General features: G+C 40.2%; 1 protein-coding gene across 1 annotated transcript in view; it reads left to right on the top strand.

Annotated features, from left to right (window-relative positions):
- Positions 1–16,370, top strand: part of LOC140366847 (pleckstrin homology domain-containing family A member 7-like) — a gene marked incomplete at its 5' end in the record, with an annotated part of 158,014 nt that overhangs the window by 61,114 nt on the left and 80,530 nt on the right. Inside the window, 4 exons of the mRNA XM_072453034.1 lie at positions 11,874–12,169; positions 12,311–12,511; positions 12,884–13,132; positions 13,224–13,301. Coding sequence (XP_072309135.1) covers positions 11,874–12,169; positions 12,311–12,511; positions 12,884–13,132; positions 13,224–13,301 — 824 coding nt within the window. The remainder of the gene's footprint in view (positions 1–11,873; positions 12,170–12,310; positions 12,512–12,883; positions 13,133–13,223; positions 13,302–16,370) is intronic.

The raw sequence follows: 16,370 nt of genomic DNA, 5'->3' as shown, positions 1-16,370 counted from the left end.
GGCAGGGTTAGGGTTAAGGATTAGGGTTAGGGTTAAGGATTAGGGTTAGGGTTAGCTCTGAGGCTAGGGTTAGGGTTAGGGTTAAAGGTTAGGGTTAGGGTTAGCTCTGAGGCGGGTAAGGGTTAGGGTTAAGGATTAGGGTTAGGGTTAAAGGTTAGGGTTAGGGTTAGCTCTGAGGCTATATGGCAGGGTTAGGGTTAGGGTTAACTCTGAGGCTATATGGCAGGGTTAGGGTTAGCTCTGAGGCTATATGGCAGGGTTAGGGTTAGGGTTAGGGTTAGCTCTGAGGCTATATGGCAGGGTTAGGGTTAGGGTTAACTCTGAGGCTATATGGCAGGGTTAGGGTTAGGGTTAACTCTGAGGCTATATGGCAGGGTTAGGGTTAGGGTTAGCTCTGAGGCTATATGGCAGGGTTAGGGTTAGGGTTAGCTCTGAGGCTATATGGCAGGGTTAGGGTTAGGGTTAGCTCTGAGGCCATATGGCAGGGTTAGGGTTAGGGTTAACTCTGAGGCTATATGGCAGGGTTAGGGTTAGGGTTAACTCTGAGGCTATATGGCATGGTTAGGGTTAGGGTTAGCTCTGAGGCTATATGGCAGGGTTAGGGTTAGGGTTAACTCTGAGGCTATATGGCAGGGTTAGGGTTAGGGTTAACTCTGAGGCTATATGGCAGGGTTAGGGTTAGGGTTAACTCTGAGGCTATATGGCAGGGTTAGGGTTAGGGTTAGCTCTGAGGCTATATGGCAGGGTTAGGGTTAGGGTTAGCTCTGAGGCTATATGGCAGGGTTAGGGTTAGGGTTAACTCTGAGGCTATATGGCAGGGTTAGGGTTAGGGTTAGCTCTGAGGCTATATGGCAGGGTTAGGGTTAGGGTTAACTCTGAGGCTATATGGCAGGGTTAGGGTTAGGGTTAGCTCTGAGGCTATATGGCAGGGTTAGGGTTAGGGTTAACTCTGAGGCTATATGGCAGGGTTAGGGTTAGGGTTAACTCTGAGGCTATATGGCAGGGTTAGGGTTAGGGTTAGCTCTGAGGCTATATGGCAGGGTTAGGGTTAGGGTTAACTCTGAGGCTATATGGCAGGGTTAGGGTTAGGGTTAGCTCTGAGGCTATATGGCAGGGTTAGGGTTAGGGTTAACTCTGAGGCTATATGGCAGGGTTAGGGTTAGGGTTAGCTCTGAGGCTATATGGCAGGGTTAGGGTTAGGGTTAGCTCTGAGGCTATATGGCAGGGTTAGGGTTAGGGTTAACTCTGAGGCTATATGGCAGGGTTAGGGTTAGGGTTAGCTCTGAGGCTATATGGCAGGGTTAGGGTTAGGGTTAACTCTGAGGCTATATGGCAGGGTTAGGGTTAGCTCTGAGGCTATATGGCAGTGCCGCGGCTCCTGAAACTGCTGCTCTATTTGACGGCTCTGCAGCCGCGGCCCTAAATTATACATTTAGTTTTGCTCAGTTTTGTTCTTTATTTAAGTATATTTAACTCTGGAGGGTGAAAGACACCTACTCTGGGTTTGGACTCTGGGTTTGGACATTTTTTGGACTCTGTTTGGACTCTTTTTGGACTCTGGGTTTTGGACTCTTTTAGACTCTTTTTGGACGCTGTGTTTGGACTTTGTGTTTGGACTTGATTCTCTTTTTGGATTTTGGACTCAGTTTAGACTCATCGTTGTAGTGTACTTTTAGTCATTGTTGTAGTTGTAGTGTACTTTTAGTCATTGTTGTAGTTGTAGTGTACTTTTAGTCATTGTTGTAGTTGTAGTGTACTTTTAGTCATTGTTGTAGTTGTAGTGTACTTTTAGTCATTGTTGTAGTTGTAGTGTACTTTTAGTCATTGTTGTAGTTGTAGTGTACTTTTAGTCATTGTTGTAGTTGTAGTGTACTTTTAGTCATTGTTGTAGTTGTAGTGTACTTTTAGACATTGTTGTAGTTGTAGTGTACTTTTAGACATTGTTGTAGTTGTAGTGTACTTTTAGTCATTGTTGTAGTTGTAGTGTACTTTTAGTCATTGTTGTAGTTGTAGTGTACTTTTAGTCATTGTTGTAGTTGTAGTGTACTTTTAGTCATTGTTGTAGTTGTAGTGTACTTTTAGTCATTGTTGTAGTTGTAGTGTACTTTTAGTCATTGTTGTAGTTGTAGTGTACTTTTAGTCATTGTTGTAGTTGTAGTGTACTTTTAGTCATTGTTGTAGTTGTAGTGTACTTTTAGTCATTGTTGTAGTTGTAGTGTACTTTTAGTCATTGTTGTAGTTGTAGTGTACTTTTAGTCATTGTTGTAGTTGTAGTGTACTTTTAGTCATTGTTGTAGTTGTAGTGTACTTTTAGACATTGTTGTAGTTGTAGTGTACGTTTAGACATTGTTGTTGTTGTAGTGTACTTTTAGTCATCGTTGTAGTGTACTTTTAGTCATTGTTGTAGTTGTAGTGTACTTTTAGTCATTGTTGTAGTTGTAGTGTACTTTTAGTCATTGTTGTAGTTGTAGTGTACTTTTAGTCATTGTTGTAGTTGTAGTGTACTTTTAGTCATCGTTGTAGTTGTAGTGTACTTTTAGTCATTGTTGTAGTTGTAGTGTACTTTTAGTCATTGTTGTAGTTGTAGTGTACTTTTAGTCATTGTTGTTGTTGTAGTGTACTTTTAGTCATCGTTGTAGTTGTAGTGTACTTTTAGACATTGTTGTAGTTGTAGTGTACTTTTAGTCATTGTTGTAGTTGTAGTGTACTTTTAGACATTGTTGTTGTTGTAGTGTACTTTTAGTCATTGTTGTAGTTGTAGTGTACTTTTAGACATTGTTGTAGTTGTAGTGTACTTTTAGTCATCGTTGTAGATGTAGTGTACTTTTAGTCATCGTTGTAGTGTACTTTTAGTCATTGTTGTTGTTGTAGTGTACTTTTAGTCATCGTTGTAGTGTACTTTTAGTCATTGTTGTTATTGTAGTGTACTTTTAGTCATTGTTGTTATTGTAGTGTACTTTTAGTCATTGTTGTAGTGTACTTTTAGTCATCGTTGTACTGTACTTTTAGTCATTGTTGTTATTGTAGTGTACTTTTAGTCATTGTTGTAGTGTACTTTTAGTCATCGTTGTAGTTGTAGTGTACTTTTAGTCATCGTTGTAGTGTACTTTTAGTCATTGTTGTTGTTGTAGTGTACTTTTAGTCATCGTTGTAGTGTACTTTTAGTCATCGTTGTAGTGTACTTTTAGTCATCGTTGTAGTGTACTTTTAGTCATCGTTGTAGTGTACTTTTAGTCATTGTTGTTGTTGTAGTGTACTTTTAGTCATCGTTGTAGTGTACTTTTAGTCATCGTTGTAGTGTACTTTTAGTCATCGTTGTAGTGTACTTTTAGTTATCGTTGTAGTTGTAGTGTACTTTTAGTCATCGTTGTAGTGTACTTTTAGTCATCGTTGTAGTGTACTTTTAGTCATCGTTGTAGTGTACTTTTAGTCATCGTTGTAGTGTACTTTTAGTCATCGTTGTAGTGTACTTTTAGTCATTGTTGTTGTTGTAGTGTACTTTTAGTCATCGTTGTAGTGTACTTTTAGTCATCGTTGTAGTGTACTTTTAGTTATCGTTGTAGTGTACTTTTAGTCATCGTTGTAGTGTACTTTTAGTCATCGTTGTAGTGTACTTTTAGTCATCGTTGTAGTGTACTTTTAGTTATCGTTGTAGTGTACTTTTAGTCATCGTTGTAGTGTACTTTTAGTCATCGTTGTAGTGTACTTTTAGTCATCGTTGTAGTGTACTTTTAGTCATCGTTGTAGTGCACTTTTAGTCATCGTTGTAGTGTACTTTTAGTTATCGTTGTAGTGTACTTTTAGTCATCGTTGTAGTGTACTTTTAGTTATCGTTGTAGTGTACTTTTAGTCATCGTTGTAGTGTACTTTTAGTCATCGTTGTAGTGTACTTTTAGTCATTGTTGTAGTTGTAGTGTACTTTTAGTCATTGTTGTAGTTGTAGTGTACTTTTAGACATTGTTGTAGTTGTAGTGTACTTTTAGACATTGTTGTAGTTGTAGTGTACTTTTAGTCATTGTTGTAGTTGTAGTGTACTTTTAGTCATTGTTGTAGTTGTAGTGTACTTTTAGTCATTGTTGTAGTTGTAGTGTACTTTTAGTCATTGTTGTAGTTGTAGTGTACTTTTAGTCATTGTTGTAGTTGTAGTGTACTTTTAGTCATTGTTGTAGTTGTAGTGTACTTTTAGTCATTGTTGTAGTTGTAGTGTACTTTTAGTCATTGTTGTAGTTGTAGTGTACTTTTAGTCATTGTTGTAGTTGTAGTGTACTTTTAGTCATTGTTGTAGTTGTAGTGTACTTTTAGTCATTGTTGTAGTTGTAGTGTACTTTTAGTCATTGTTGTAGTTGTAGTGTACTTTTAGACATTGTTGTAGTTGTAGTGTACTTTTAGACATTGTTGTTGTTGTAGTGTACTTTTAGTCATCGTTGTAGTGTACTTTTAGTCATTGTTGTAGTTGTAGTGTACTTTTAGTCATTGTTGTAGTTGTAGTGTACTTTTAGTCATTGTTGTAGTTGTAGTGTACTTTTAGTCATTGTTGTAGTTGTAGTGTACTTTTAGTCATCGTTGTAGTTGTAGTGTACTTTTAGTCATTGTTGTAGTTGTAGTGTACTTTTAGTCATCGTTGTAGTTGTAGTGTACTTTTAGACATTGTTGTAGTTGTAGTGTACTTTTAGTCATTGTTGTAGTTGTAGTGTACTTTTAGACATTGTTGTTGTTGTAGTGTACTTTTAGTCATTGTTGTAGTTGTAGTGTACTTTTAGACATTGTTGTAGTTGTAGTGTACTTTTAGTCATCGTTGTAGATGTAGTGTACTTTTAGTCATCGTTGTAGTGTACTTTTAGTCATTGTTGTTGTTGTAGTGTACTTTTAGTCATCGTTGTAGTGTACTTTTAGTCATTGTTGTTATTGTAGTGTACTTTTAGTCATTGTTGTTATTGTAGTGTACTTTTAGTCATTGTTGTAGTGTACTTTTAGTCATCGTTGTACTGTACTTTTAGTCATTGTTGTTATTGTAGTGTACTTTTAGTCATTGTTGTAGTGTACTTTTAGTCATCGTTGTAGTTGTAGTGTACTTTTAGTCATCGTTGTAGTGTACTTTTAGTCATTGTTGTTGTTGTAGTGTACTTTTAGTCATCGTTGTAGTGTACTTTTAGTCATCGTTGTAGTGTACTTTTAGTCATCGTTGTAGTGTACTTTTAGTCATCGTTGTAGTGTACTTTTAGTCATTGTTGTTGTTGTAGTGTACTTTTAGTCATCGTTGTAGTGTACTTTTAGTCATCGTTGTAGTGTACTTTTAGTCATCGTTGTAGTGTACTTTTAGTTATCGTTGTAGTTGTAGTGTACTTTTAGTCATCGTTGTAGTGTACTTTTAGTCATCGTTGTAGTGTACTTTTAGTCATCGTTGTAGTGTACTTTTAGTCATCGTTGTAGTGTACTTTTAGTCATCGTTGTAGTGTACTTTTAGTCATTGTTGTTGTTGTAGTGTACTTTTAGTCATCGTTGTAGTGTACTTTTAGTCATCGTTGTAGTGTACTTTTAGTTATCGTTGTAGTGTACTTTTAGTCATCGTTGTAGTGTACTTTTAGTCATCGTTGTAGTGTACTTTTAGTCATCGTTGTAGTGTACTTTTAGTTATCGTTGTAGTGTACTTTTAGTCATCGTTGTAGTGTACTTTTAGTCATCGTTGTAGTGTACTTTTAGTCATCGTTGTAGTGTACTTTTAGTCATCGTTGTAGTGCACTTTTAGTCATCGTTGTAGTGTACTTTTAGTTATCGTTGTAGTGTACTTTTAGTCATCGTTGTAGTGTACTTTTAGTTATCGTTGTAGTGTACTTTTAGTCATCGTTGTAGTGTACTTTTAGTCATCGTTGTAGTGTACTTTTAGTCATCGTTGTAGTGTACTTTTAGTCATTGTTGTTGTTGTAGTGTACTTTTAGTCATCGTTGTAGTGTACTTTTAGTCATCGTTGTAGTGTACTTTTAGTCATCGTTGTAGTGTACTTTTAGTTATCGTTGTAGTGTACTTTTAGTCATCGTTGTAGTGTACTTTTAGTCATCGTTGTAGTGTACTTTTAGTCATCGTTGTAGTGTACTTTTAGTTATCGTTGTAGTGTACTTTTAGTCATCGTTGTAGTGTACTTTTAGTCATCGTTGTAGTGTACTTTTAGTCATCGTTGTAGTGTACTTTTAGTTATCGTTGTAGTGTACTTTTAGTCATCGTTGTAGTGTACTTTTAGTCATCGTTGTAGTGTACTTTTAGTCATCGTTGTAGTGTACTTTTAGTCATCGTTGTAGTGTACTTTTAGTCATCGTTGTAGTGTACTTTTAGTTATCGTTGTAGTGTACTTTTAGTCATCGTTGTAGTGTACTTTTAGTTATCGTTGTAGTGTACTTTTAGTTATCGTTGTAGTGTACTTTTAGTCATCGTTGTAGTGTACTTTTAGTCATCGTTGTAGTGTACTTTTAGTCATCGTTGTAGTGTACTTTTAGTCATCGTTGTAGTGTACTTTTAGTCATCGTTGTAGTGTACTTTTAGTCATCGTTGTAGTGTACTTTTAGTCATCGTTGTAGTGTACTTTTAGTCATCGTTGTAGTGTACTTTTAGTTATCGTTGTAGTGTACTTTTAGTCATCGTTGTAGTGTACTTTTAGTCATCGTTGTAGTGTACTTTTAGTCATCGTTGTAGTGTACTTTTAGTCATCGTTGTAGTGTACTTTTAGTTATCGTTGTAGTGTACTTTTAGTCATCGTTGTAGTGTACTTTTAGTTATCGTTGTAGTGTACTTTTAGTTATCGTTGTAGTGTACTTTTAGTCATCGTTGTAGTGTACTTTTAGTCATCGTTGTAGTGTACTTTTAGTCATCGTTGTAGTGTACTTTTAGTCATTGTTGTTGTTGTAGTGTACTTTTAGTCATCGTTGTAGTGTACTTTTAGTCATCGTTGTAGTGTACTTTTAGTTATCGTTGTAGTGTACTTTTAGTCATCGTTGTAGTGTACTTTTAGTCATCGTTGTAGTGTACTTTTAGTCATCGTTGTAGTGTACTTTTAGTCATCGTTGTAGTGTACTTTTAGTTATCGTTGTAGTGTACTTTTAGTCATCGTTGTAGTGTACTTTTAGTCATCGTTGTAGTGTACTTTTAGTCATCGTTGTAGTGTACTTTTAGTCATCGTTGTAGTGTACTTTTAGTCATTGTTCAGCTTCACTCACGTGTTCAGCAGAACAATGACACGTGGAAACACTCAGTTTAATCAGACGTTCTTAAAGTGATAACGCCCTGAGCTGACGGGCGTGTCCAGGAATAGCAGCTCTTTCCACCAGCCACGCCTTCTTTTAACACCTCCAATAGCGATAGTCGATGATACTTTTGTAACAATCAAGAAACAAGAGCTGGAAACCTTCTCTGATCACATCAATGCTGTGGACCCACATATCAGGTTTACAAGAGAAGACGCTAAGGAGAATCGCTTGGCCTTTCTTGATTGTTCCACGATCAGAGGAGAGGACGGGAAACTCCAAATAGAAGTATATAGGAAACCTACACACACGGACCAGTATCTGCTCTTTGGTTCCAACCACCCACTACAGCACAAGCTGGGTGTGATCAGAACCTTACAACACAGAGCTCAAGGTGTGCCCACCAGCTCAGAGGGCAAGAAGAAAGAGGACAAACATGTCTGAAATGCCCTCTCAGCCTGTGGTTACCCCGCTTGGGCTCTCAACAGAGTGAAGAGAACCAAGAAGCAGGACAAAAGGGAAACTGAACAGAGAAGGAAGGGTGTTTCTATCCCTTATGTGTCTGGCCTGTCGGAAAAACTGCAGAGAATTTTTAGACAACACGAAGTCCCTGTTTATTTTAAACCAGGAAACACTTTAAGACAAAAACTGGTTCATCCTAAGGACAAATTGCCGACTCAAAAACAGAGCAATGTAGTTTATTCGATCCAATGCAGTGAAGAAAGTTGTAAAGAACGGTACATAGGTGAGACGAAACAGCCTCTACACAAGAGGCTCTATCAGCACAGAAGAAATACTAGTTCAGGACCTCAGAGTGCCGTGCATCTCCATCTTGAAGCCTCTAATCACTCGTTTGAAGACGGTGAGGTGAAGGTTTTAAGCAGGAGAAAAGATGGTTTGAAAGAGGAGTCAAGGAAGCTATTTTTGTTAAAAAAGAAAGACCTTCTTTAAACAGAAATGGAGGGCTAAGGTTTAATCTTCCTGTTATTTATAATGGGTTACTGAACCCCTGGAAAGGTAGAGGACCAGGACAAGGACATTTAGATGCTAATCAGGTCCTCAGGGTGGTTGAGCCAGGGTCTCACAAAGACAAAGAGGATTCTAATAGCCCATTAAGATTCTGAATAGGCTCGGTAGATACAAGGGGCGAGTTTCTGTTGAAACAAACAACTCTTTCTACTTCAGGAAGGCTCCTCCCAATGGGCGGGGCTTACCACAGAACAGTATTAATATCGGAGTTCTCGACCTAAATTCTGTTATTGACAATGACTCTTGGATGAGAGTCGAAACGTCTATTTTTTCTAACTGAGTCCAGATGAAACAACTGAAGCTTTTTCTACTATATATATATGTATATAATGTATATAATGTATATATGTATATGATGTATATATGTATATAATGTATGATGTATATAATGTATATATGTATATAATGTATATATGTATATGATGTATATAATGTATATAATGTATATATGTATATAATGTATATAATGTATATATGTATATAATGTATATAATGTATGATGTATATAATGTATATATATATATATATATAATGTATATATGTATATAATGTATATAATGTATATATGTATATAATGTATATATGTATATGATGTATATATGTATATAATGTATATATGTATATGATGTGTATAATGTATATGATGTATATAATGTATAGATGTATATAATGTATGATGTATATAATGTATATATGTATATAATGTATATATGTATATAATGTATATATGTATATAATGTATATGATGTATATATGTATATGATGTATATATGTATATAATGTATGATGTATATGATGTATATATGTATATAATGTATGATGTATATAATGTATATATGTATATAATGTATTTATGTATATGATGTATATAATGTATATATGTATATAATGTATATAATGTATATATGTATATGATGTATATATGTATATAATGTATGATGTATATAATGTATATATGTATATAATGTAAATATGTATATGATGTATATAATGTATATAATGTATATATGTATATGATGTATATATATGTATATAATGTATATATGTATATGATGTGTATAATGTATATAATGTATATGATGTATGTATGTATTGATGTATATATGTATATGATGTATATATGTATATGATGTATTTATGTATATGATGTATAATGTATATAATGTATATATGTATATATGTATTGATGTATATATGTATATGATGTATATAATGTATAGATGTATATGATGTATATGATGTATATGATGTATATAATGTATAGATGTATATGATGTATATATGTATATGATGTATTTATGTATATGATGTATAATGTATATAATGTATATATGTATATATGTATATGATGCAGTATTTGTGCTTCAGATCAAAGAACAGATCAAAGTACTTTACATTGTTTTACAGATAATAACCAGCTTTAAAACACATTTATCTTGTTCTTATGACGCCGCGATGCCGCGCGCTTGTGGACCCCTGAAATTGCTTGGGCCCCTTAGGGGCCCCCCAGGCCCCTAACTTTGAAAATCTATTTCTCAGCCTGGTGGAACAATGAGAACTCTGCCATTTACAATGTCTCTTTTCAAATTAATATATGAATACAATAAAGTACATGAAGTACATGAAGTACATGTGAGATCTTTGTCCTGTTTTATCCTTTTAACCTCGGCATTATCTTTGTTCCTGTCATTTCTTTGTCCCGCCTCCGATTGGATTTCCCCGGAGTTGTGAACTTGTGGTCCAATGAGAGAGCTCCGTTTGAGTAGGTACCGCCCCCTTCCTGATGCTCAGCCAATCCCTGCACGTTTGGTGTTTTTATGATAATTTTGGATGATTTTTGTGGTTTTCTGGTGAAAGTTCTGTTTTTCTCTGTTTTTTTCTTTTTATTTCCATGAGGTTTTTCTTTTATAATGAAGCTGTAAAACCAGGACTAAACCAGGTCTAAACCAGGACTAAACCAGGGCTAAACCAGGACTAATCCAGGACCAAACCCAGGACTAAAGCAGGACTAAACCAGGACTAAACCAGGGCTAAACCAGGGCTAAACCAGGACTAAACCAGGACTAAACCAGGACTAAACCAGGACTAAACCAGGGCTAAACCAGGACTAAACCAGGACTAAACCAGGGCTAAACCAGGACTAAACCAGGGCTAAACCAGGACTAAACCAGGACTAAACCAGGGCTAAACCAGGACTAAACCAGGGCTAAACCAGGGCTAAACCAGGACTAAACCAGGGCTAAACCAGGACTAAACCAGGACTAAACCAGGACTAAACCAGGGCTAAACCAGGACTAAACCAGGACTAAACCAGGTCTAAACCAGGACTAAACCAGGACTAAACCAGGGCTAAACCAGGACTAAACCAGGTCTAAACCAGGACTAATCCAGGACCAAACCCAGGACTAAAGCAGGACTAAACCAGGACTAAACCAGGGCTAAACCAGGGCTAAACCAGGACTAAACCAGGACTAAACCAGGGCTAAACCAGGACTAAACCAGGACTAAACCAGGACTAAACCAGGACTAAACCAGGACTAAACCAGGGCTAAACCAGGACTAAACCAGGGCTAAACCAGGACTAAACCAGGACTAAACCAGGGCTAAACCAGGACTAAACCAGGGCTAAACCAGGGCTAAACCAGGACTAAACCAGGGCTAAACCAGGACTAAACCAGGACTAAACCAGGGCTAAACCAGGACTAAACCAGGACTAAACCAGGTCTAAACCAGGACTAAACCAGGACTAAACCAGGGCTAAACCAGGACTAAACCAGGGCTAAACCAGGGCTAAACCAGGACTAAACCAGGGCTAAACCAGGACTAAACCAGGACTAAACCAGGGCTAAACCAGGACTAAACCAGGGCTAAACCAGGGCTAAACCAGGACTAAACCAGGACTAAACCAGGACTAAACCAGGGCTAAACCAGGACTAAACCAGGACTAAACCAGGGCTAAACCAGGGCTAAACCAGGACTAAACCAGGACTAAACCAGGCCTAAACCAGGACTAAACCAGGGCTAAACCAGGGCTAAACCAGGACTAAACCAGGGCTAAACCAGGACTAAACCAGGACTAAACCAGGGCTAAACCAGGACTAAACCAGGACTAAACCAGGGCTAAACCAGGACTAAACCAGGACTAAACCAGGACTAAACCAGGTCTAAACCAGGACTAAACCAGGTATAAACCAGGACTAAACCAGGTCTAAACCAGGACTAAACCAGGACTAAACCAGGTCTAAACCAGATCCAAACCAGGTCTAAACCAGGACTAAACCAATACTAAACCAGGACTAAACCAGGTCTAAACCAGGACTAAACCAGGACTAAACCAGGACTAAACCAGGGCTAAACCAGGGCTAAACCAGGACTGAAGCAGGACTAAACCAGGTCTAAACCAGGTCTAAACCAGGACTAAACCAATACTAAACCAAGACTAAACCAGGACTAAACCAGGACTAAACCAATACTAAACCAAGACTAGACCAGGTCTAAACCAGGTCTAAACCAGGACTAAACCAGGACTAAACCAGGACTAAACCAGGACTAAACCAGGACTAAACCAGGACTAAACCAGGACTAAACCAGGTCTAAACTCTTGTCTTTCAGGCGTGTTCGACAGTCGTGCGCACACACCTGGACAAACGGAGCTCTGTGATTGGCCCACTCAAACGCAGCTGCTCTCTGATTGGCTCACAGGCGGAGCACTCTGGGATGAGGACGTACTTCTTCAGCGCTGAGACTCAAGAGGACATGAACGCTTGGATCAAGGCCATGAACCGGGCCTCACGAGCCCAGACCGGGGTCCAGACCGAGGTCAAAGCTGAGGTCAAAGCTGAGGTCCAAAACGGGGTCCGAAAGGTCCAGAACGGGGTCCACTGTGGGACCAACACCACAACAGACAGGTACTGGAGATATCGACCTGGAACAGGACCAGAACCAGAACCAGACCCAGACCCAGACCCGGTACCGGGACCAGGACCGGGACCAGGACCAGGACCAGGACCAGGACCAGGACCAGGACTGAATCCGGTCTTTATCCTCAGATCCTCGGATCTGTTGGACTCGACTCAGTCCTCAGAAAAGACCCTGGTCCATGAAGTCCAGCTCGAGCCGGTCCAGAGAGTCCAGAGTCCAGCCCAGGATCCTGACCAGGGCTCGCTTCTGAAGGCCGGCTCTGTCTCCCCGGCAACCTCACGACTAACCACGCCCCCTGAGGAACCAGACCACGCTCCTTCACAGAACAGGTCCAAGTCTTTTTATGTCCAGGGAGATGTTGCAGTCTGACCACGGACCAAACCCGGTCTGAACCCGGTCTAAACCCAGTCTAAACCCGGTCTAAACCCGGTCTAAACCCGGTCTAAACCCGGTCCAAACCGGGTCCAAACCGGGTCCAAACCAGGTCTAAACCCGGTCTAAACCCGGTCTGACCCCAGTCTAAACCCAGTCCAAACCAGGTCTCCAAACCAGGTCTAAACCCGGTCTGATCCCGGTCTGATCCCGGTCTGACCCCGGTCTAAACCCGGTCTGATCCCGGTCTGATCCTGGTCTGACCCCGGTCTAAACCCGGTCTAAACCCGGTATGACCCCGGTCTGATCCCGGTCTCTGGTCTTTACAGATTTCCCGTTTCAACTCCGAGTCCGATCCTGGAGCCAAACGGCATCGCAGCCGGAACTTATCAGAGGACTCCGCCCTCAGAGACGCCTCCAGGAAGTGTCTACAGACCGGCCACGCCCATGGGGAGACAGACCACGCCCACAGGAAGCACGTTCAGACAGGCCACGCCCCCAAACAGTAGCCTGACCCGAAACGGCGTCCGAGAACAAGTCCAGAACTGGGTGAAAGTCCAGAGGGACGAGAACCGAGGGTGAGTCACACCACGGGCTTCTCTGATTGGCTCATACAGACTACAACATCATCACATGACCCCGCCCTCATGATTAACCCTTTTATTTCAGATCCACAAACAGAGACAGTTTCCACAGACGAACTCCACCTGCTCAATTCAGCCCCATCGAACCTCCACACGAGCTGAAGTGAGTACTGAGAGTACTGAGTACTGAGAGTACTGAGTACTGTGAGTACTGAGAGTACTGAGTACTGAGAGTACTGAGAGTACTGAGAGTACTGAGAGTACTGAGTACTGTGAGTACTGAGAGTACTGAGTACTGAGAGTACTGAGTACTGAGAGTACTGAGTACTGAGAGTACTGAGAGTACTGAGTACTGAGAGTACTGAGTACTGAGAGTACTGAGAGTACTGAGTACTGAGAGTACTGAGTACTGAGAGTACTGAGTACTGTGAGTACTGAGAATACTGAGTACTGAGAGTACTGAGTACTGAGAGTACTGAGAGTACTGAGTACTGAGAGTACTGAGTACTGTGAGTACTGAGTACTGAGAGTACTGAGTACTGAGAGTACTGAGTACTGAGAGTACTGAGTACTGTGAGTACTGAGAGTACTGAGTACTGAGAGTACTGAGAGTACTGAGTACTGAGAGTACTGAGTACTGTGAGTACTGAGAGTGCTGAGTACTGAGAGTACTGAGAGTACTGAGTACTGTGAGTACTGAGAGTACTGAGAGTACTGAGAGTACTGAGTACTGTGAGTACTGTGAGTACTGAGAGTACTGAGAGTACTGAGAGTACTGAGAGTACTGAGAGTACTGAGAGTACTGAGAGTACTGAGTACTGTGAGTACTGAGAGTACTGAGTACTGTGAGTACTGTGAGTACTGTGAGTACTGAGAGTACTGAGTACTGAGTACTGAGAGTACTGAGTACTGTGAGTACTGAGAGTACTGTGAGTACTGAGAGTACTGAGTACTGTGAGTACTGAGAGTACTGAGAGTACTGAGTACTGAGAGTACTGAGAGTACTGAGTACTGTGAGTACTGAGAGTACTGAGAGTACTGAGTACTGAGAGTACTGAGAGTACTGAATACTGTGAGTACTGAGAGTACTGAGTACTGTGAGTACTGAGAGTACTGAGTACTGAGAGTACTGAGAGTACTGAGAGTACTGAGAGTACTGAGTACTGTGAGTACTGAGAGTACTGAGTACTGAGAGTACTGAGAGTACTGAGAGTACTGAGAGTACTGAGAGTACTGAGTACTGTGAGTACTGTGAGTACTGAGAGTACTGAGTACTGAGAGTACTGAGTACTGAGAGTACTGAGTACTGAGAGTACTGAGTACTGAGAGTACTGAGAGTACTGAGTACTGAGAGTACTGAGTACTGAGAGTACTGAGAGTACTGAGTACTGAGAGTACTGAGTACTGAGAGTACTGAGTACTGAGAGTACTGAGTACTGTGAGTACTGAGAATACTGAGTACTGAGAGTACTGAGTACTGAGAGTACTGAGAGTACTGAGAGTACTGAGTACTGAGAGTACTGAGTACTGTGAGTACTGAGTACTGAGAGTACTGAGTACTGAGAGTACTGAGTACTGAGAGTACTGAGTACTGTGAGTACTGAGAGTACTGAGTACTGAGAGTACTGAGAGTACTGAGTACTGAGAGTACTGAGTACTGTGAGTACTGAGAGTGCTGAGTACTGAGAGTACTGAGAGTACTGAGTACTGTGAGTACTGAGAGTACTGAGAGTACTGAGTACTGTGAGTACTGAGAGTACTGAGAGTACTGAGAGTACTGAGTACTGTGAGTACTGTGAGTACTGAGAGTACTGAGAGTACTGAGAGTACTGAGAGTACTGAGAGTACTGAGTACTGTGAGTACTGAGAGTACTGAGTACTGTGAGTACTGTGAGTACTGAGAGTACTGAGTACTGAGTACTGAGTACTGTGAGTACTGAGAGTACTGTGAGTACTGTGAGTACTGAGAGTACTGAGTACTGTGAGTACTGAGAGTACTGAGTACTGTGAGTACTGTGAGTACTGAGAGTACTGAGTACTGAGTACTGAGAGTACTGAGTACTGTGAGTACTGAGAGTACTGAGAGTACTGTGAGTACTGAGAGTACTGAGAGTACTGAGTACTGTGAGTACTGAGAGTACTGAGTACTGTGAGTACTGAGAGTACTGTGAGTACTGAGAGTACTGAGTACTGTGAGTACTGTGAGTACTGAGAGTACTGAGTACTGAGTACTGTGAGTACTGAGAGTACTGTGAGTACTGAGAGTACTGTGAGTACTGAGAGTACTGAGTACTGTGAGTACTGTGAGTACTGAGAGTACTGAGTACTGTGAGTACTGAGAGTACTGAGAGTACTGAGTACTGAGAGTACTGAGAGTACTGTGAGTACTGAGTACTGAGTACTGAGAGTACTGAGTACTGAGTACTGTGAGTACTGAGAGTACTGTGAGTACTGAGAGTACTGAGTACTGTGAGTACTGTGAGTACTGAGAGTACTGAGTACTGTGAGTACTGAGAGTACTGAGTACTGTGAGTACTGAGAGTACTGAGTACTGTGAGTACTGTGAGTACTGAGAGTACTGAGTACTGAGTACTGAGAGTACTGAGTACTGTGAGTACTGAGAGTACTGTGAGTACTGAGAGTACTGAGTACTGTGAGTACTGAGAGTACTGAGAGTACTGAGTACTGAGAGTACTGAGAGTACTGAGTACTGTGAGTACTGAGAGTACTGAGAGTACTGAGTACTGAGAGTACTGAGAGTACTGAATACTGTGAGTACTGAGAGTACTGAGTACTGTGAGTACTGAGAGTACTGAGTACTGAGAGTACTGAGAGTACTGAGAGTACTGAGAGTACTGAGTACTGTGAGTACTGTGAGTACTGAGAGTACTGAGTACTGAGAGTACTGAGAGTACTGAGAGTACTGAGAGTACTGAGTACTGTGAGTACTGAGAGTACTGAGTACTGAGAGTACTGAGTACTGAGAGTACTGAGTACTGAGAGTACTGAGTACTGAGAGTACTGAGAGTACTGAGTACTGAGAGTACTGAGTACTGTGAGTACTGAGAATACTGAGTACTGAGAGTACTGAGTACTGAGAGTACTGAGTACTGAGAGTACTGAGTACTGAGAGTACTCAGTACTGTGAGTACTGAGAGTACTGAGTACTGAGAGTACTGAGAGTACTGAGTACTGAGAGTACTGAGTACTGTGAGTACTGAGTACTGAGAGT

The sequence above is a fragment of the Eucyclogobius newberryi genome, unplaced genomic scaffold, assembly GCF_026437365.1.
Source record: "Eucyclogobius newberryi isolate DKJ021-1_F unplaced genomic scaffold, fEucNew1.0.hap1 SCAF_190, whole genome shotgun sequence".
NCBI lineage: Eukaryota > Metazoa > Chordata > Actinopteri > Gobiiformes > Gobiidae > Eucyclogobius > Eucyclogobius newberryi.
This window is presented reverse-complemented; position numbering and strand designations above follow the sequence as displayed.